Below are 22,301 nucleotides of genomic sequence, written 5' to 3'. Positions count from 1 at the left end.
ATTTCGCCCACGCACAAACGCCCATGGAGACCAAGTCCGAATTACTACGGTCATTTTGGTAAAAACCGTTTATGACTGTAAATTCAGGTCAATGCAAATGAAATGTACAGCTTATTTAAGGGACATAATGATTTTACGAAGCGTGTAAATTAAAAAAAATTGTTAGTGTGGGCAACCCGCATTCAAACAACCTCGCCCCTGAACCAAATTTCTGGCTACGTGCCTCTGTCGGCGAGTACCTGGGTAAAGCTGAGAGAAAGCTAGCCCGCCAGTCACAGTATAATGGCACCCCTGGATTGTATGGTGTGAGAGTAGAGGCGCGTCCGCTCGGAGCGGTTGAATTACTAAACTGAGCTCGACCTTCGTTCACGGGTCAGCTTCATCGCCGTCGTCACAATGAAACGCCACTCACGCTCTTTATCTCTCAGCGAGGGTCATCGTCTGAACTCCTACTCATTAGCGTGTACTGCTGCATTTATAATTATAGACTGCTTAAGAGTGCTAGGCTTCGTATATGTTCTTTCATATATTGTCTTTCTAAATTAATCATTGACAGATGCTTTGCGATTTTTCACAACGGTGTGAAGTTTTTTTTTCGGCTGAAATGTGTGAAACTCTTATCCCTTCGGTATTTGTTTTAAACTAAGCAAACGACGTACTAATCGCTCAATTTGCAGTGCCATTTCTTGGGAGTAGTTATGACATCAAGATGCGGATTCGTAGTTTTGCACGTGTTGTTTATTTTGTCTGTGTTATTACACTGTGGCTACAGCAGCCCAATGCCGAAAAGTGAGCAGCAGCTAAAAGCGACGAACGTGACTGAGCCGTCTATGAGTATTTTGCAGGACGAGAAGTTGGTTAAAAATCCAACTGCACGGGAAAATATCCCCGTGAAGTCAAGGGCGGATGTTCTTGGCGGGACTCTGAGAAGGTTACTGAGGAAACTTAAAGAAGGTGAAGATCCAAGGCTGGAATTAGTGTTCCTAGTTGATTCCTCTGCAAGTGTTGGAGCTGAAAACTTCTTCAATGAAATCCGGTATGCGGTAACTCAGTTAAAGACGACTTTTTGGATTTTTTTGATATCTTGATTCGTAACCCCCTTGACTTACATTTCTTGCGCGATGTCAGTATCAGTTGTTAAAATATAAAGTTATCCTAATTGGTGGTAATAATTGGATGTTATAAAACTGAACATTTGTGGGTGAAATCATTTCTGTTGCATTATTTTAATGGCGGGAACAATGTGTTAAAAAGGATTAAATTACTAATTGAAGAATTCCAGTATTTTTAGTTGGTATAAATTTATTTCAGTCTTAATGATATAAACGACTTCTTTTACATCTAACATGTTATGGTTCATGTATTAGATAAGGAGAGAAATTTTTATATTGAAATCGCCAAGGTATCTATGAGAATATTACGATATTAAATTGACATAGACGCGAGGAAGTAAATTTTTTAAGAGAATCCTCGCTTATATTGATGGGAACCTGCACGATGGGATGGGAACCTGCCTTAATTTCAATACATAATTTGATAATGTGTCTTCAGTGAAAATTTATGCAGATGAATAGTTGAGATTGATGAATAGTTGAGAATAGATGAAATTGAGTTCCGTGTTGTTGAAACGATTTTTATTGAGTGGCTCTGTTAAATTTTTCACGTTCAGGTTCATTTTATGAAGTTGGACTTTCGTGGCAATTAGAACGAATTAAATGACCGTTGAAATACTTTTAGGATCATTACCACGACTGATTGCTCGTGTAATCCGACATGACTAATTAGATGGGAAGCACCCAACATGCGGTTAAGACTGAATTATCTTTCCCTTTAGCCAACTAAAGCTGGCCCTCAGGAAACTAATGCGACAAGAGGCCTTCTATATTAGTTACCACGAGTAAAAATGTGGCAGTTTGCAACGCATTGAGGTCTCAGCGGCAATCGCAGATGATGAAGCCTTCACAGAAGCCGAACACGATCGGTATTCTGTTTGGCACACCCGTTCTTCTGTACCAATACGCTGTACTATCTGCAGGTGCGCCTGGTAATATTTGAATCCACGCCCTGTCGCCGTTCATCCAGTAATGTAGAGCGGAGCGATAAACGGATCCGCGCGGAGCGGAGTAATAGACGCAGCGCGCGAAGCAATAGACGCAATCGTGGGCTGGAATCGAATAAAGCTGGCCAAAAATCGCTGTAGTCATAATTATAGGTGTTAATGAAAATTTTTGCATGTTGTGTACTTTAAAGATGCAATGAAACTTATTTAGGATACTTTAGTCCACAATATTGCTTAGGAGGCCGATAAAAAGTTCTGCGGGAAGCATAGTTGCCTGGGGCACGTCGAATTTTTTTTTGCAGAAATATTAAGAGGAAGATAGAATTTCTTCTATTTATAACAACGTTAAAGCTATCAAATAGCTTTTCAAAGGCTAAATGATGATTAAAAATTGCTATTGGGTGTTAACTTGAAATTTTAGTAATTGAAGCGTAATAATAATATAATAAAGAAATATTTTTTGCTAATTGCCCAAAAACAAAGGCTTAAACTCCTATTCTGAGTCAGAGGATGAAGACTCCTCATATTCCAAAATATTTTCTTCTATCGTCAGTAGATTTTTCACGTCCTCTGGTAACTTTTACTTCATGGTAGACTCCCCGCAGATTAAGAAATAAATGGATAGAATGTAAGTAGAAGCCTATGGAAAAGGTCATGGTTTGTAGAAATTGTAGACACTTTTCTGGTATATTTTTCACAATATATTCTTATATCTTTGAGCCGTGCTTCCAATGCATCTGCCCAAGACAAATAATGACATGTTTTACTATTCCCGCTCCATTTATTAAAAATTTGTGATTAGTTGGTGGCATGTGATGCCATGGATGAAGTTTTTCAAGATTTCAAGTTTTTAAAGATACACATCAGCTGTTAATTAGAAAGTAAGCCAAAAAAATTGTATCATTTACTTGAGTCCAACCAATGCAATTCTCATAATAACTGAGAAGCGGATAATTAGACTGTCCGAAATTTAAAGGATTTATCGTTGCACTCTATTTGGATTGTAGATTAATAATTTTACCAGCTCAAAGATATTTGGGAGATATTTTAATACAGTGGCAGGAAGTGTCAATGACTTTTTTGGCCAAATATATTCAAATTCGGAAATCTACTATTCACTCTGATAGAACTCACCCCAATTTCGAAAACATTGAAGAAAAAACATTTTTTTGAGTAAAGGCCGCAAGCAAAGCTTTTAAGTTTATGTCTCCTTCCAAAAAACTTTTTTGTGTGAAAACTCTAACACAAATGATTTCTTCTGCTTGATGGACCCCCCTCTATATGTAAAGCTTGGTGAGCCATTTTTGTTGTATCCAGAACTGGGAAACTGCACTGTAACTGCACGTTTCAGCCCTGATGATGAGCGCCGAGACGGAGCTCGAAACGTCCGTTATGAAAGAATTAACCTGGTGGGAATCCCGAGAACAGCTTACCCAAATAATTCGCCGGGAAAGCATCAAATCATATTTCATAAAGCGATTGTTTTTTGCCATCTTCTGGTATTGTTGACTTTTAGATTTTTTTACCTGTTAGTTAAATATTGTCCAATACTCTATCTCCGAATCTGCTGAAACTTCTATTTTACCATCTATACAAATCTACCTTACTATTTCAAAAATAAAATTTAGTAGCTACTCATAAATACATTAAAATATTTTGACTTTTACCCTTATGGATACCCTCTGTAAATGGATAAGAGGTTCAATTATCAGATGAGCCAGCTCTATCTCATAGTGGTGGAGACTTCAATGATTTAAATCAAAATACAAGTGTAGTCCCTCCTGGATTGAAATAGAGAATCCAGTGGTGAAGAATCATCACTGAAGAATTTGTTAATAGGAAAAATTTCTTGCATGGTTAAAATTTTTAAGCTAACTCCTTGCATGATTAGGACAGTCAAATAAATTTTTCGTCTCGGTTTAGTAAAGCATCATTGCTCAGACGCTGTTTTAAGTGGTATGTTCTAAAAAATGGACTAATTTTATTTCTGCTGATTTCCTGGAATTAAGAGTAGCATTGTGATTAACCTAACTTTTAATGGATTGTACATATTTACCTAAAAATTAGCTTGATCAAAACGTTATTACCTTTCAAACAGGTTTGTGAGGAAACTATTATCAGATTTTACAGTTAGCAGTAATGCTGTTCGTGTTGCACTTGTGACATTTTCTTCACGTAACCGAGTCATTCGCCATATTGATCATTTGAGCCCACAATCGTCGAGACAGAGAAATCATAAATGCAGCCTAATGCAAGAAGAGTTTCCTCGAATCACCTATACCGGTGGAGGTACATATACCCTTGGAGCAATGCTTGAAGCAGAGGTGAGTAATTTTCCTATATTTTACAGAAATGGTTTGAATATTCCCCAGATAATTTGAATATTTACAGTAGATTCTCGTTATTACGAAGTTTGCGGGACCGAAAACCGGATGTTCGTAATAACGAAGTTCGTATGAACGTTTCTTTTAGGAATCGTCAAAAATAAATAGAGCGGGTAATATACGCGATTAAATTACACGCAAATATGTAAAAGAGAGAAAATTCGTTTCAGTTTCTCAATAGAAGAAGGCGGTACGAGGTAATTGAGGGTTAATATCTTCTCGAATACTGTAAGTCCTCGATATACGAACTAGATGCGTTACAAGACCTTGTTCGTAAGTTGATAAACCTATAGTCCGGCCGCCGAGAGTGGTCCGATGACAGGCAGAAGAGTCTAGTTCGAGGTAGGGTGGAAGATTACCATGTAAGAAAGGGAAACGCCCACGTCACTTGTAAACAAAAGGGTTCTGTGAAGAAAGGAGCCGGAAGGGACGACGAGCGTGTACGAATCAAAGAAGAATCACTTATTTTGGTGATTCAAAGAAAGAGCTTGTTTTTGTGGTTCAGGCTTATTTCGGTGCTCCATATACATGTGGCAACCTTGTATGACTATAGGCGCGGGTGTGAGGTGCGTTTGGGGGACCGCGATGGCTGCAAACCATGCTGGCGCAGGGTTTTCCGCCTCTCCTTTTGTGCTGTCATCGGGCAACTCTCGCCGGCTGGACTGTATTAAAGGCATCGAGGAGTGCTGCTATCCTGCAGAACACAACACTGCATCACAAGTTTGCGTTAACTCACGATAGTGATGAACTAATCTAGCTGGGCGAGCGAAGCAGCCGGAGCCTAAAAAATCGCTCTATGCGGTGAGGAAGAACAGGCGAATCGCTGAACAGTTCCTAACTTCAGAACGGATCAAAAGATTCTTTGTTCAGATTATGCCCAAAGTGCGAGTTACTCTACGCCACACCGCGTTCATCGACCAAATCGAAAGGTACCAAATTCGAAACTTGACATTTTTTAATGTTCGTATCTTGTAAGTTCGTAAATTGAATGTGTTTTGTTAGAGGACGAACTGTACGTCCAATTTACGAGAGGTAATGAATTGGTCACTATGACTCCACAGGAATGAAGCTTATTATATGATAGTGCGTTCATACTGAAGAAAGAACCATAATTGATGCCCTTTGGTACAGTACACGAGGAGAACTTGGCGCAATTATTAAAACGTAACGTAGCGTATATCCACCTTAATGTTGTTGTTTATTCGTGGAAATTCGTAATAGAGTTCATTATGTAACCGCCGGGACCGGGACTAATAACGCCTCTTTTCCTAAAGATTGGATAGGCCATTTCGACCGGACCTACGATTTTATTCGTAATAACGAGGTCTTTGTAATATAGCTGTTCGTATTAACGAGAGTCTACTGTATTTGAATTCCATTGATTTTGTCAATGCCATCGATCTATGGGAAAATAGGTATAAGCTTTCCAATTTTTGTAAATATCTTATAAATACAGCAATGAAGGATATTTTATAATATAATAATACATCCATTTTTCCTTGGTAATTGATGAACATTGAAAGGAGTATTTATATGTGTTTAAATAAAAGATAGTGCATAGCAATTTTCCGCAATATTTTAATGCGTACGCTGTGTTTTGGCTCACAGAGCCATTATCTGGTACATGGTCTTACATATAGCTCACCCCTCGGTTTCCCACCCCTTCTTCAAACATGTGAAATCCTCCCCCACCCCTTTCTCAAAGGTATAAAGGTGATGGTTATATATAAGACAGTGTCTTGTATCAGATGATGGCTCTGTGAGCCAAAACGCATTGCGTACAAAAAAAATTGAGGAAAAGTGCTATCATCTTATATTTAAATATATCAAACTTCCACCATATAACGCCTGAATCTCGATGACTGCTAATTTTCGGGTTCTCCAGCTGCATCTGTCATTTATGGTTGACAACAGTTTCGAAAGCCATCCTGCTTTCGTCTTCAGTTCAAAGTTGAGAAGTTTTGATTTTTTGCCGTCTTATATAGCACTGGCCGATCTCCCCCTGTGCGCTAATTGGTCAGTACTCTCTTCCACACGTTGCTGATTGGGTAGCCATTGTCCCTGTTAATATTTTGTGTTTTGTGAATTTCAATTGCTTCCCTGATTTGCCTTGGCAAGAGTTGCTAGGCATGAACATAGGTATGAAACAAACCTCAAAGCATTCATGAGGGTGTATCTTTGTTGAGTGAAATAAAAAAAGCATGACAAACAGATTCATCACTTTTATCCACCATAACCTCCACATGCAAAATGTTGTATTGTCCTGTGAAAATGATAGGACATTGGGTGAGGTAGAAACACTTGGAAAGGATAGTAACAATTCCATCAGGCTAGTGAAAGACTTTCACATATCCAATGTCAATGTGATTTTAATCATAAATTTTGTCCTGCCAGCATTTTTCTGGGTTCTCTGTTGGGTAACAATGAATGGATAGTATGGTGATGAAATTAGCACTAATCTGCAGCTCTTCATCTTTACCAATGGCTATTTATATGATTCAAATGAGTATTTCAAGTCATCTTACTCTAAGTACCACGTAATGGATTATAGGCTTTCCTGACAAATTCAGGAATTCTCCATCGGTTCTCCTCCCAGTCGGGTCTTCCATAGCCAACAATTCGATGCTCAACTGGGGCATCATTATCAGGGCTGGTGAGGGATGAAGATGCCCTCTCATCATACCTTAATTATAATAATCGAGTTGAGCATCATAGCATCAGCTAAGGGAAAGCTGATCCTGAAGAGAACCCAAGGAGAATTCCTACTGCCATGAAATTGCTTCATAAATTGCCCATGATGCTTACCCACAATGATGTAAAAGTTATGTACAATCCCATGAAAAAATGAACGTATGTGAAATGAAATTATGTAGTAAAAGACAGATTTTAACCTAAATGTTGTGCTTCAGAGGAAGTGACTACTCTGGGCCCACAATGGTTGGACCTTGCAGCATTCTACCTGGGCAAAAAATGACTACTCCAGAAAATTTGCTGTTAAGGAGAGATTTGCCCAAAGCATGAGAGCAATGTGATATGCCGGCTTTACTTCCTTTCATGTGTCAGATTCAGTTGCCAAAGTTTTGTTAGCTCTCAAAATGTGTGAAATCGCAAATATTAACTATTGAACATCGATCAAAAAACTAGAGTAATCAATATTCAAAGAGAATAATGTGAAAAGCCATGATTAGCTGTAATGTTGCATATTCTAAAAAGTAGAAATTATATTGGAGGTAGTTAGATTTCTGTGATCTTACCCCCACTTCAGAGCCAATTACCAGGGAAGGTATATGAATTTCATGGGTGGGATTAAATTTTTATATTAAAAAATGTGATAAAACCTGAATCTTATAATATTAAGAGGTTTTCTTATTACAAAGACAGTTTTCATCGACAATCTTCCCAACATATAAGACTCATAAATATATCTCTATGTATGAAAGTTAATTATTGATATCATGCTCATTGATGAATGCAAAAATGACAGTGAGTCTTTTGAGATGGTTTCTGGATAAAAAGTACATACTTATGTTTCCCAATTTTGCTCATGTGCTCTCCGTCAAGTCCTCTTCACTTAGATAAATTTTAAACATTTACCCTTGGTGATTGCCTATGCCCCCAGCAAGTCCTTTCCTTGTGATTACCTCCAGTTTGAGGTGAGACTGTCATGAATGAGCCCTCTGAGGGCAAGGGGTGGGGGTGCAGGTTTGTGAAATAAGGGCTAACAGCAGAGCTTTCGAGAGTGGCACCGCAGTCCAACCCCAAGTGGCTCATATTTTTGCCTGGGACTGTAGGTACAACCACCATGGTTATTAACAGTTTTAATTGGTCAGCTGATTTATGTGATGAAAACAAATTTCAAAACAAATAATGTCCCAGACGGCACAGAACCCTCCGTATCTAATTCGTATGTACATAGTACCCATTGACTACGGGGATACTGTGCCGCTCCGTCGCTTTTCGTCAATGGATAATTTCCATTCGCGGCCTGTTGACGAAGCGTGTACGAAGCATGTGAATGTCCGCTATGAAGTACGTACGATAGGATACGAAGCGCGCAGGAACACAGCACTCAGGCTACCGACTGTAGCGAGAACCTTAATACGAATCATTATGAATTGTAAGTTCTCAACAGGTAAATAATACTATATCATGGTATTTAGAATTCATGATACAGTATTTTTTACCTATTGAGAACTTACAAAACTTATTCGGCCACTTAAATAACTGCGAAAAATGAGATTCTCAAGGCTAATTCACGCATCCCCAGCATCCTTAAGTGGCTCGTACTTACTTGGAAACCTTGAGATGTTAATAAGAGTAAATTCTTATTAATTTTGACACTAAATAAGACATCACATAGCCCACGAGCATTAAAAAGCTTACCCTAAAGCCTGACGAAATAAAATTTTTAAATAAAAATTGCCGATGAAACAGGATTGCTGACACATCTGCTATTAGTATTATCGAATTCATCAAAATGCAAGCAAAAATTAACATATAGTTCAGTCTCAGCTACTAAAACTTACCCATATCAGGCGCTAAAGTATTTGAAAAATTATTTGGGATGAGTAAAAGTCTCTAGGTCACTGCAGTAAATGTATCAACCTATTAAAAATATGAAAGTCCTGCCAAATCACCAGCATAAACACTTGTAAAATAAAACATGGTATCTCTTAGATCACACCTCCGATTTTATACTTACTTTGCATGAAGTCACCACCACAAGAAATTTTAAAGAGGCAGGAAAGAAAAAACCCACAGAAATACAATACATATATTATGTATTTTCTATTGTCAACCACAATAATATTTCCAATTTTCTCTTCTATCCCACATCTAATTTAGCGAAACAATTACTCTTATTCTCTTTCGAATAGAAAATTATTTAAAAGAGGACTGGTCGATACATAAAAACTATCTTCAATACTTTCTCCGATGAACGTCCACTATCACAGCATCAACTTGCACAAATCAAATCCACATCCACAAATATGTCACTTCTGCCACAATGTCTGTCTTCTTGGCGACAGGTAACAGTGAAGCAATGGTACCTTCCTCCAATCTGGGCACCTTCAATTCAGCAAGAATTTTCTCCTCGTCTTCTCGTCCAAGGCCACAGATTATTTTCTGATATCACAAGGTGCGATGTGAAGCTCACACACCTAAAATTAATAAATAATAAAATACCATGTAACTTGTTAGGTCAAATCATTTCCAATTTTTGGTATTTCTGCATGAGAAATCAAATTACTAGGCTCGTAAATATATTAAATATTTGTATGCCTGATATTTTTATTGTTTTAAACTATAGCATAAGATAATTTGAAATGATGAAAGCCGACGTGTAATACACCATAGGGCAAGCTAAGAAACAATATTCGATCCTATAAACTTGGCAGCTTATTCCTAGTTTCTCCTTTAACCACACGTTTACCGAATGAACTAATACAAAAAAGACAACTAAAATGCAAAAATTTTCAAAAGAATTGCTGTTACAATATTTTGAATCACCATTTTTAGTACTGAATAGTACTATAGTACTTCAGTACTGAATAGTTCGGGATGTTGATGCATCAACATCCCGAAGCCACTTCTAACTTAAAATTACATCCAAATAATTACAGCGAGAAAGAGTACATACCTCACAGTTTTTCGTAGGGGTGAAATGTTTTCTTCTTATCGCCCAAATGCACTTCTTCTTCAACTCAGGATCTTTTGGAAAGCTAAAAACTTGAACCATGTCCCGGAGTTTCCATTACATCCCGACAATACACACACGAAAGGCATTTTTAACAAAAATATCTCACAAACACGTTTCTGAAGCCCAGTGAATGAAATTAAAGAATAAGGGAAACTTCACCATTACCAGACACTCTATTTTTCACAAACTTAACCACAAAAATCCCTGAAATGTGGTGAGACGTGACGTAAACGATGCGATCTCCAACGGCTTGTGCCAGCTTGTGAAGGCATGTGATCTTTCTAGGAGGATATGGCACGATGGCACCACCCGCGAAAGAAAATAGTCCCAGACCGAATACAGTTTTATCGATGAGATACAATTTTATCGATGCATATGAATTTGCCAGTCCTCTTGCATCTTTTTTCGTCATTAAAGGAAATAAAGAAACAAAACCTTTTTAGTAACTTCCTAAGCGCGATTTTTGTATCTTGATGGTCCACCCTCGTATTCAGGTACGAAAACTTCCTGTGCCGTCTGGGGTTAAACATTATCATTAAAAAAGAGTTTGAGATATGTTCGCTAATTTTAGGCTTGAATTTCTCAACAAAATTAGTACCTCAATTTTTGCACAAGTTTTTATCATCTCTCTAAAAAAAACCAACTAGCATGGATAAAAGCTGCATACTTGTGACTATATCTATATGCCATGCAATAATGAATTAGAAGTAGTTACATAACAACCATAAGTCTTTATCTGGCCCCAAAATGTGCTTCATAATATTTTACAAATATGCCTTTGCTTTTGGAAAGGGTTATTCGAAAAGGTCATTTTAGGGGTTTATTAAATTTCAGGGCATTTTCAAGGAACAAATTCACTAAATACATAATAGAACCATCATGCACAATTAAATTTTATAAGTTGTGAAGCCTATAAGTTGTTGAGTTGTGAAGTTGGAGCCGATGTACTGAAATTATTTTTGACCTTTATTCTAAGTGTGAATCACTTTCCAATTTTTTTTTTCAGGCAATTCTTCGCCATGCTCGCCGAGGAGTAAGAAGAGCTGTATTTTTGATCACTGATGGTTATTCAAATGGTGGTGATCCAAGGCCTGTGGCCCAAAGATTGAAGGCAACAAGATCAACCAGAGGGTCACGGAGAAACCTGGAAGGTGGAGATGATAACAAAGAAGAAGGAAGTGGTGGCAGAAAAAGCGATAGAAGTAGCCAGTCAAATGTGGAAATATTTACATTTGGCATAAAAAATGGAAACACAGAAGAGCTCTTAGCCATGGCTACAGATAGAGAACATACTTTTATCGTTGGAAGCTTCAGAGAGTTTGAAGCCCTGGGCAGAAGAGCGTTTCACCAAGGTCAGGAATGAAGGAAGTAGGGCGTTTTTCATTGGAAATTGTATTCTTTATTTGGGAACATTGATATTATCTGAAAATAATGGGGAGAACCGATAAATATACTGCCATGTAGTGGTTAGTATCTATTTTCATTGTGGAAATTTTTACTTTTTCCCTGTGCTGGTTTATGCATTTGATATCAGATAATTGTTCCTATTATGAATGGCATTAAGATGGGGTGGGAACATGGTAGCCTAGTGGGTAGAGCGCTTGATTGCTGATTGATCGGTCTTTGTTTCAAATCCTGGGAGAGGCCTTTGAATACCAAACAGATAATAAATTTTCGTAAAGATAGGTGCATCAACAACAGGAACTGGCCTTCCCTCTCAAAATGAGTAAAAATTCATATGACTGTAGCCTAGTGCAGAATGAGCTCTACCCTCACCTATCCAAACCAACATTACCATTGAGCCACTGAGGGGATGAGTGAGGTGTTGACTATTGAATAGGTTTTTTTGGATTAGGTGTCACTCAGATGGCTGGAATGAAATGCTTGATTAAACTTGATTAAGGCTATCCCAGTAAATTGCTAAATAAGTACATGGAAATCAGCCATAGATTCTACTGCGGCAGTTGTACAGCTTTTATTATCAGCCATATCTGTCATACATAACAGCACATTGGTTATAGAAGATATCAAATTTATAGCCACTCAAACTTAGAGGGGGTAGAGTTGGGAAGAAAGAAGTTGGGTTTTAAATGCTGTGGAGGCAGGGTAGTTGGGGAGGGGCACATGACTTTCAGTTCTAATTAGGAGCTGAGACACTAATCACAATATTCCAGATCTGCCCTCCTCTACCATGTTCCATAATTAGAAGATTGATTAATAATGTAAATAATTATAAGATTTGGAGAAAAATTGGCCATTTCGAATTAAGATATAAAGGTGAAAAAGAATTACATATTATACTCATTTTTCATCCTATTTTCTTTGTGCTTTTCCACAAATTTTTATTAAATTTTCATAACTCAATTAAAAAATTGTTGAAGAAAGTCCAATTCCGACAATGAATGCTAGAAATGTCTGTGTAGACTGTATTTCCATGAAGGGCAGGTGCCTTGCATTCAAATTTGATTGAAATTATTTGGTTATTAAATGAAAAGATGCAATCTTTCATAAGCTTTGTACAGATAATTTGAACTTGAATTCTAATTAGCATGTTTATTTTTGCAGATCTTCAAATAGGAAGTTTTCTTCCAGTGAATTCAACAATGTGCAATAACTTGTGCACCATTGGAAATATCTCCATCAACGATGAAGATCCACAAAAAAAACAATGTTGCGATATGATGGGAGAATGTGCTTGCGGTACAATATCTGGGCATTATTCTTGCATCTGCCCTCCAGGTCATTATGGAACTGGCCTGAGAAATGATTGTCATCGTAAGTAAGATTATTAACCATGTCTTGCATGCATATTATTATTTCAGCCATGATATTTCTGAAAACCAGCCCTGAAAAAATTTGTTAGTCATGAACAGCATGACCAAAATGTACTGAACCATGTGATTGAGTTTTTGCCTACCTAAATATTTGCAAGATTTTACCATTCACCTTACCTACCATCCCTATCCTGACCCTGATTACATTGTCCGGCTCACTTTGTGGTAGCGCCTCTTTCATTTTTCCTTCCTGTTTCCTCCCATGATTGGGGTGCTGGGAATAAAAGTGGAGGGCTTATAGACCTGACCTTAATGACATAAACCTGTGGAATCCACCTGATGTCAGTATGCATCCAGAAGGCTGTTACCAGCATGGTGGGGAAAGGGTAGAGGTTCAAACACCTTCCACATCTTAAGTTTGCCCCTTCCCAATTAACTCCCCCCAAAATCTATGCCTCTCCAAATGAGTCCTTCTCCCCAAACAATATCCTGACTACAGCCTGAAAAAAGTAATTGGGTTGAATTTGAGGTTGAATACTGAGGTTGAATTTGATTGCTCTGACCTTTTAGTTTGATAGTAGTTTTCTCAAATATATAGTATCCTGACACTAAGTGAGTTTCATTGAATCTTTTCTCGAAATAGCCTGTCCTTTGGGAACCTACAATCCTGGAGGATTTCCTGGTGACATGCATCTCTTATGTAGACGGTGCCCAGACCCTAGCCATACAACTGTGAAAGTTGGAGCAGTATCTGTCAATGAGTGTATTTGTGGAGAGGGATATATCGCATCGGATGAAAAACCTTCAAAGTGTACAGGTAGCAACTTTATATTCCTCTATTAGTTACTTGATTTTAAGGAGACCAAATCTGTTCTATTATTTTGATGGGCTAAGCACATATTTACATTTCTTGTGAACTTCAAATATATCCCAGTTCATTGCTTGGAAAAAAACTGTGGATGTGGACACTAGCAGAATGTGATGGTATTGATGACATTTTTAATTCATTTAATGTACCTAAGCTACTTTTATCCTTTTCAAAATCACACAAGAGAAAAAATTTAATAAGAACTTGATTTTTATCATAGTGACTTAAAAAATATTTTATATACAGTTAAGATGTAAAGAGCTCAGGGGTAACTGAGGAATAGTTTTTCAATGTGATAGTACAATATCATTTTCAAATATTTTTTGTACAGATAACCCCAGTGAATGGCTTAGAAAAAACATGTAATGATTTATCAACAATCAGACTAGCACATCATGTGACTTGAATGCAATGTCTACCAGTTAACAATATTTTATATTAATATTATTAATGACGTGTCAGTTGGCTCCACTAACCCCATGACTTAGGGGTAACTGGATCACCCCATGGCAAATCCCAATTGAGCATTGCCATAACTATTTTGGGTAACTCAACCTGTCAAAGTACTTTAAATGATCAGAAAAAATATTGGTTAACGCAGCTTTTTTTATTATTATGACTGTTAAGGCAGTTGTATTAGGGTGGTAATGGAGACCTCACCAATTTTCCTTTCAAAACACATAATAAAGGAAGCATATTAAATTAAAAGAAGAAACACTAAGCAATGTTGCCATGTTTTCTCTACCAGAGATGATTGTTTTGCGTTGAATATTATGATTAATAGTGCCCTTAGGTTTGAGGGAGGGCACTTTTTGGAAGTCTCGTCACATCAGGGTTTTCTTCCGCATCAGCTTATTTGTAGACAACAGTTTCGCTGGCTATCCTGCCATTGTCTTCAGGTCAAAGGTGTCGGATGGTGGTTTCTGAAGAAATGTAGAGATCAAACCATCGCCGCAGAAACCTACGTTCTAACAGTCTCGTCACAGTTGAATATTTGGCCTGGCTTCCCTTTCAAACCAAGTTTCTGAACAGGATCCATTAATTTTAAGAAAAAGTCATGAATTACTCCAGAGTTACTTTGGTCACAACAAGAGTGTTGAATGCTTTGTGGAAACCTTAATGGATAGGCTATTTCTTTTTCGAAATGAAAAAAAAACAGCCTGGGCCAGGCCGCTGATTTTTGAATCTGGTATCGAGTTTGTTTAGAACAATGTAACACTGTACAATGTCTAATACCTTTTTGCCAATGAGGCCAAATCCATTTTTTTCCATAACTTTTATTGCATTGACAAATTTCTCTTCCTTAGCAGCAGAGAAATAAGAAGTCGCACACCCACCCTTATTTGGGTATTGAGATATGAGTGCTTTCCCCCAAGTTTCAGAAATATGATGTTATACCGTACTCCTAGAAATGGGATAAAATAATGCTACTCCACAAGCAATTTTGTTCCTGTTTTCTACATCATTTACACCATTTCCAAGATCTTCAGTTGAGTAGGTTAGTCCAGCACCCTTCTGAGTTTTCCTTATATTTTCGCACCATTATCTGCAGCTGAGCAAAAAAGATTATGTTAAAGAAATTTTTAAGCTATTTCAGAGCTAGGTGAAGTTACATAATAAATATCTCTGTGCAGTTCTTATTCAAATTAAGTGTTGGGGTAACTGGATCATTACGGACCCAGTTACCCCAACAGCATGCCCCAGTTACCCTATTTATTAAAAACGTTTGGGGTAACTGGAATACCCCAATTACTAAAACTACAGGAAGTTTAAGAGTTATAACAACCACATACATGAACACAATCAACCTTCATGTTTATCCTGAAGTATTAAATAGTTTGAAATTACTCACCACATAACAATGAAAACCAGCTATTCTGTGACAGGTCGTTGCTTTGAAAAATCTCCATACTAAAATTCCACAGCAGCCCAAACTCACAAAATGGCTCCAAATGAGGTAAGGTGTGCTGTTCTAGGAATGAAAGAAGGAGAAGTATGTGTGCCAACCTGATAAATTTAAAATTCCCCTAAATATGCATTTTGTTGACCCATGCCCCAGTTACTCCGGAGCACCTTACAGTAACATAAAACAGGTAACATGGTTTCAATTTATCATTTATGATACACATCATTTTATTTTTCTCGCAAGGGTTTAACGGCAATAGGGGCTTTACTTGTTATATATTGTAACGGTTCAAACCGCGAGAGCCGCCCGCTCGCCTCCCGTTCGATATCTCCCCGTACATGTGATTGTTAACTCTCCACTCCCCCAAAATAGAAAATTGCCCCTACGGAGACTTACCGTATCCGGGCTTAAAATCAAGTTCCCCAATTGTTCGTGCCTGCACGCACACTCACTTACAACAGGATCTAAGGAAATCGTGGCAATAGCAAAACAAATAACTTCAATGACATCCCTTTTACAATTGATTTTAATAATTGAACTACCATAGGTTCCAAAATTTACACTGACACTAAAGCATTCCCAACACACACAATAAATCCCCGTTCCAAAATCCATCGGCGTCACCTCCAACATGAAATATTCACCTTCGGCTTCTCCTTCCAAAAATGACAATAGCACTTTCTCAATGATTATAAAAAATTGATGTTTCCAACAACAAAATGTACCCACGCTCTTTAGCGAATAAGCAACGTAAAAAATAGTGACATCAAACTTACAAAAAGAACTTTCCGTGCAAAGTAATTATAAATTGGGCGTTACTGTTCAAATGGCCACCCGTTTTGAACTCGGGCTCAATGATCCGCCAAGTGACACTAACATTCAGAAAGTATGCTCAAACTTCACCACGTGCCACACTTAAGTCTTGCAGGGCCGTGACTAAAACCAGCCAACAGTAAATTCACTAGGGCCTTATTGTGGGGAGCACACTTGGGACTTTCAAAGGGGGGAACCATCTGGACACCAAAGGATCTATTCGGGCTTTGGTAATTTCCAAGCTTACTTCCTTTATCCGATGTTCTCGCCACCCCTGAAGAGCTGTCCGCGTATCGGCCTCCACCACGTGCCGTAGCTTGGCTGCTGCTGCTTGTCACCGCACGCCACTATGACTTATCTTTGTGTCACACCGTAAGAGAGAGAGAGCTATCCTTCTCGTCTCTCTCTTTTATAAACTCTTCACTACCCACAATCACCTCTGGTGCACCTCAACGCCCTCTTTTTTCCCCGGCCGTAAGGCGGGTTTTCAAACGTATTCCGGGAGAGAACCACTGCGTCGCCTCTCCCGGAAATCCACTCTCACACCATGTCACATCCATAAAAAAAAATATACTACAATGGAAAAAACAAAATAAACCCTTTACATAAATTCAGGATAGAACTCCGTGAAAAAAAATGCTAAAAATGTGAGTGTGCGCGCAGACGTAACCCCCCCCAGCCGCGATGTTTTATATGATGCGTCGGGCCGGCTCCGGTCCGTACCGCTACAATATGGTATATGAGACTGCGTATTTTCTAAAAATGGAGTAGAGCACTGGTATGGAGATTGCCAATAATTGATATTTCTAGATTTAAAAAGACTCTTTTATTCTTAAATTTGATATGTACAAACACATATTTGGGTCCTTCTTGGTTAGTGACCAACCCTTTGTCTAATAAATTGTCCTGAATTGGTCTGCAGAAATTAAAAGAAATATTATTTTATTCTATATGTTTTCCTGACTAGTTATGCAATTTGCAGTTTACTAGAGTAGTAACCGGTTACATACATTAAGGATATTGGCATGAAAGAACCACGTTGCAATGAAACTTGCCCATAAGCAATATGCACTACAGAGTCTGAGTTATATGACTTTTTGGATGAGATTTTAAGGAAAGACCATAGCACACTCTTCCCCTAATCCTCTCCTTTCCTAATCCAAAGTGCATGGATAATTTTTTCCTGTGGAACCTTTCTACTGAGTTCCTTTTAGGTTGTTGTATGAAGCGGTGAAGTGCTTGCTCTTTCCAGGGATTGTGTGTATGGTTTTCACAAATAAGTAGAATCAACCCTTTTCTAAGTGTATAAAATCGTTTCAGGTTTGATTTTGTGGAAGCTTGCTATATCCATGATAAAAACACAAATGGTAATTTCCACACTATTTAATTTAACACTCAACGACCAACCATGGTTTCAACACTTTGAGTAATTTTTTTAAATCTCTTCTAAGTGGTTTGGTAAACTAGGGATATGTGCTTGGCTGAATCTCTCCAGCAAGATATCAAAGTATGGTACAAGACATCATATCATGCATTGATAAATATGAGGTATTAGAAATAACAGCTGAGTAAAAAGAATGTATGTATACAGTGGAACCTCGATTTATCGTTTTTCAGGGGGATGGATGAAAAAAACGATGAATGCGGGAAAACAATCAATGCGGGAATGGTTGTCCGGGTTGCCTATGTCCCAGGAAACGCTTCATTTTTGCGAATTATGATATTCATTAATGGATTCAAAAAAGATTTTAGCTGATTACAGGAATATTATTCCTTTATCGAAACACTTAAGTCATATTTTTGATTCGGATCATATCTCTTTCAAATATCCTGAAGGAACCTTGAGCCTTGAGGAAGGAGCCTTGCTAAAAAATGTTTCACCCCACTCGGAATTTTCACTGCTATTATGCATTTCTGTCCGATGTAAAAATTCTTATCCATCAAATGCCATTTCAAGTACACGTATTTACGAGAGAAATGTGCGTGTTATGCCTCAAACAACCGATTTCGCCATCGCAGTGATTGGTTATGAGATGGATCAAGAAGGCCAAAAATAGTTTATTAATTGAAATGTTCCTTTCTTGCAATTAAATGTTTAATATGATTGAGGCAATGTGGCGTTAATCGTCAGCGGCACACCCAACTGATCCTCGGCTTCATCCCACTTCTTGTTTTCACCAGGGATCTCGCTCTACCCCCACCCCTGCCGTCATGTACTAGCGGACATACCGAGGCGTGCTGTAATATTCACGCATTTCTAGCCCGGATTCTTTTCTTCGTCTTCAATTATTTTCAGTCTTAAAGTTCTCACTTGTGTCTTCGGAAGGGCCATGGTCCGAAGACGAATAAGAATAAAGCTAATACAAATGAAACCGGACTCTATTGAACCCACACGGAAAACACTCGCCGGCTTTAAGTCAACCCACCCTGGAAAGTAAGGAACCACTCGTACGAGGTGAAGTTCGGCACTAATGCTATCGCGTACGGCGTAAGCAGAGCTTACTGCAGAGGGTGAAGCATGACCGTAAGACTGCAATATTTTTTATTCTATGGAGAAGGCAGCTTACCCACTCATTTGTAACAATAAGTAGCGTAGCTCTAGATGAGCAGATGAATTCAGATTGCTAGTAGGGAGAAACAAAATATCCTGAGAAGACATCGCTTCGTTAGCACCTCAGACAAGTGAGACTTGTAGCGTAACTCATAAATTGTAACCAGATGCCCTGTTTTCGAAAAAAATCGGCATCAACTGCCGTGAAGCTCACCATCAGCTGCGAGGATATATTCACCAGAAATCACAATCGTATTATTCCAACTATTTCCTTGCTTAAAATGGTTAAATAACGTTAGAAATACATCGTGTTTGGTATCATTCTTTTTTGAATTACGTGCACATCACTAATATCTCAATCTAATAAAAATATAATACCAATTGCCGAAATTCATTTTTACACAACTTTTGGGCTAATCGGTGATTCATGCAGCAGTTGACCTCCAGAGGTGGGGATCTTTGAAGCGAGTCAGCTAAAAAAAAGTCAGCGGTCGAGAAAGGGGGAAGCGTGAAAAAGGCTTCTTTTGTTCTCGAATAACTTGATATTTTCTTTTGAAGCTAAGGTCTTCGTAATGCGATCCCTGCTCGAGCTGGGACCTTTTTTTTATTTCGGAGAAGAGGAAAGCTTCAGACGGGGAAAGGCGAGTGCTGAATGGAGGGGGATACCGGATCTTGGGAAATGCGATAATGTAACTATCCCACGGCACTCAGCTTCTCCCTATCAAATTTCAATCTCCTGGAGAAGATTCAAACTTTGTGTCTGTCGTTATTAGCCATAAACAACGTACGCTGTAAACACTTCGTCTTATTTTTGTCATACGATGGATGCAGGAAAATTATATGATGGGACCGCGATCTTCAAACGATCAATGCGGGAAAACGATACTTCGCGGAACGATAGATGCGGGAAAAAATTACATTGTCTTTATGGAACTTAATTTGGGACCAGGAGCGGCGAACGATGAATGCAGGAAAACGATGAATGCGGGAACGATAAATTGGGGTTCCACTGTTTAACGTGTATGTATGAATGTATCACATCATCATCTTAAGTCAACAATCTTAAGATTTGTTTGACGAAGCTCTCCATTCCACCCTCCTATCCCCTAGCCTTTTCATGATACCAATTTGAAAAAATTGGAGTAGCTGCAACTCCTTGGGATAATAATGTGGTGGTTTCCCCTTGCCTTCCACATCGCAGTACTACAGCCGTTGAAGTACATGTTGTGAAGCCTGTAGTGAAATGGGTGCCGCTGTACTAACCACTGTGGGCTCCACCTTCATTCACAAGAAGAAAAGCTTCTGCCCCCTCCCTAGGGTGATGGGAGGCATAATTAGGTATTGGCAACCTCACATAGCTAGCTCCCAGCATCTTCACAGGCTCAATCTATTATTTATATGGGTTACTAAGGGTTTACCGTCTTACCTAGGGTTAGACTCATACCACCTTAGAATGCCGTTGTTTTTTGTCCACGACTGCTTATTCAACAAGTAAACTTGCTTATATCGCAGCTAACCTCTATACCTAGAGGTTGACTGCCATCCGCAACCCATTGGACGCACTTGGTGGCTTAAAGCTAAGCTGTGAGGAATATATGAAAGAATATCAAAAATGTCATGTTATTATTCAAAATACATATAAAGAAAATACAGCATTTTCAATGCATGAAAAGTATCTTGTGATCCATATACAGAGTGATAAATATAGTTCAATCAGATGTCTGCATAGTCAACTCTATCAACACTCACTGGTGAGCAGGTGCTACCATCTTTCCAAATATCCATAGCAACCCATAGATACATCAGGAGTGACTGATAGAAGAAGATTCTTGCTGGTAGAAAAAAGATATCTTTACACAGACCACTACAAAGCAAACAGACTATATTTCTACTGCTCCATCTTCTAGTGCCAATCTCCAGCCAGATATTGCTGCAATATGCTATGCATTGATACATCTTCAACTCTTTAGCAGAGATCTGAATTGTACAGTACTTTCTTACAATTCTTTGGTCATTTTTTGCAATGAGCAATAAAGAGGATGCATTAAAATTCTCTTCCGTCTGCTCTGCAGTGTGCCAAGCCCATGGCCCTTGCAGTGGGTTTAAGTCCCACCTGGGAAAGTCAAGTTATCTCTGCATCACAATGGCAGTGCATATAATAGTTCCTGGCTTTGTAATAAAGCGTTATAAGAATAACTGTGCGTCGCAATGTCAACGGATAGTTTAGAGAGTATTTTTGTAAAGAGTGGGAAATAATTTCAGCTGGTGAAGATGAATGCATGCCTTGAAAATATTGCTGAATTATGGATGTTCCCTGATTAGGAAATTTGGTGTTTGCAGTGCTCAACTGTATTGATGTTCTCTTAATCCAGATATGAATTTGGTGTGGAATTAAGCCATATCTTGCTATTTTTATTATTTATATTTTCTTCACCACAATGTCATGAAAAAAATTTTTAAGTCAGAGTTTTCAAAATTTTATTTAATTTGTTTAACAATAACTGTCAAAATTTAAAAGGTGAAGAAATGGTATCACCACAAATGAGCAACTTGCTAAAACCTGCAATACAAAGAGTGAGGCAGTCACCCTAAGTATCAATCTAATCACTTCATAAAATATTTTCATAAGTGGTTCAAATACTGGGTGGTAAATTGCCTCTGTGGACAGTCTTTGGGATGACAGTGTATAATGCAAATGAAATTAAACCATTCATAACTCACAAAAAATTTTATTTGCAGCCATTACTTGCCCCCCATTGAGTCCTCCAGTAAATGGCTACTTCACAAGAATGATAAGTGGAAAAAGAAGCGCTGGTCGAAGACAAGGTGGAGTGAACCGAAATAAAAAAAATGGACTCAGAAGAATACAATCTGGGAGCAGAGATCAATGCCCGAATCTTACATTTAAATCAACGTGTGGAGTTCGGTGTAAATCAGGCTACACTCTGATAGGCTCTCACGTTCGAGTATGTGGCCCCAATGGCCATTGGACGGGGCATGATGCTTCGTGTGTAAGTAAGTACCCAAATTCCTATTTAGGTACCCATTAAAGATGCACATTTACCCATTTTAACATTTTTCTATGTGCTGATAACAATATGGAGAAGACACATATCAAGGGTGGTACATATGTTTACTAACTCCTTTGTAGAAAATAATCAGTGCTCAATTGGGGCTTATGCACCAATCATGGTTAGCCAGGATGGAAATGGGATTATCTCCAATACATAATCTTCTAAAGTTCT

At 38.3% G+C, this 22,301-nt stretch overlaps 1 protein-coding gene across 2 annotated transcripts in view; it reads left to right on the top strand.

Annotated features, from left to right (window-relative positions):
• Positions 1-434: 434 nt before the first annotated feature.
• LOC124155528 (sushi, von Willebrand factor type A, EGF and pentraxin domain-containing protein 1-like) overlaps positions 435-22,301 on the top strand; it is a 64,106-nt gene continuing 42,239 nt past the window's right edge. For both annotated transcript variants that reach the window (XM_046529428.1, XM_046529427.1), the window contains exons 1-6: positions 435-1,036; positions 4,158-4,383; positions 11,151-11,496; positions 12,710-12,919; positions 13,562-13,735; positions 21,796-22,071. In XM_046529428.1, coding sequence (XP_046385384.1) covers positions 699-1,036; positions 4,158-4,383; positions 11,151-11,496; positions 12,710-12,919; positions 13,562-13,735; positions 21,796-22,071 — 1,570 coding nt within the window. In that variant the 5' untranslated portion in view covers positions 435-698. The remainder of the gene's footprint in view (positions 1,037-4,157; positions 4,384-11,150; positions 11,497-12,709; positions 12,920-13,561; positions 13,736-21,795; positions 22,072-22,301) is intronic.

Source organism: Ischnura elegans, chromosome 3 (genome assembly GCF_921293095.1).
Source record: "Ischnura elegans chromosome 3, ioIscEleg1.1, whole genome shotgun sequence".
Classification (NCBI taxonomy): Eukaryota; Metazoa; Arthropoda; class Insecta; order Odonata; family Coenagrionidae; genus Ischnura; species Ischnura elegans.
Note: the sequence above shows the minus strand (reverse complement) of the source record. Positions and strands in the feature narration are given on the sequence as shown.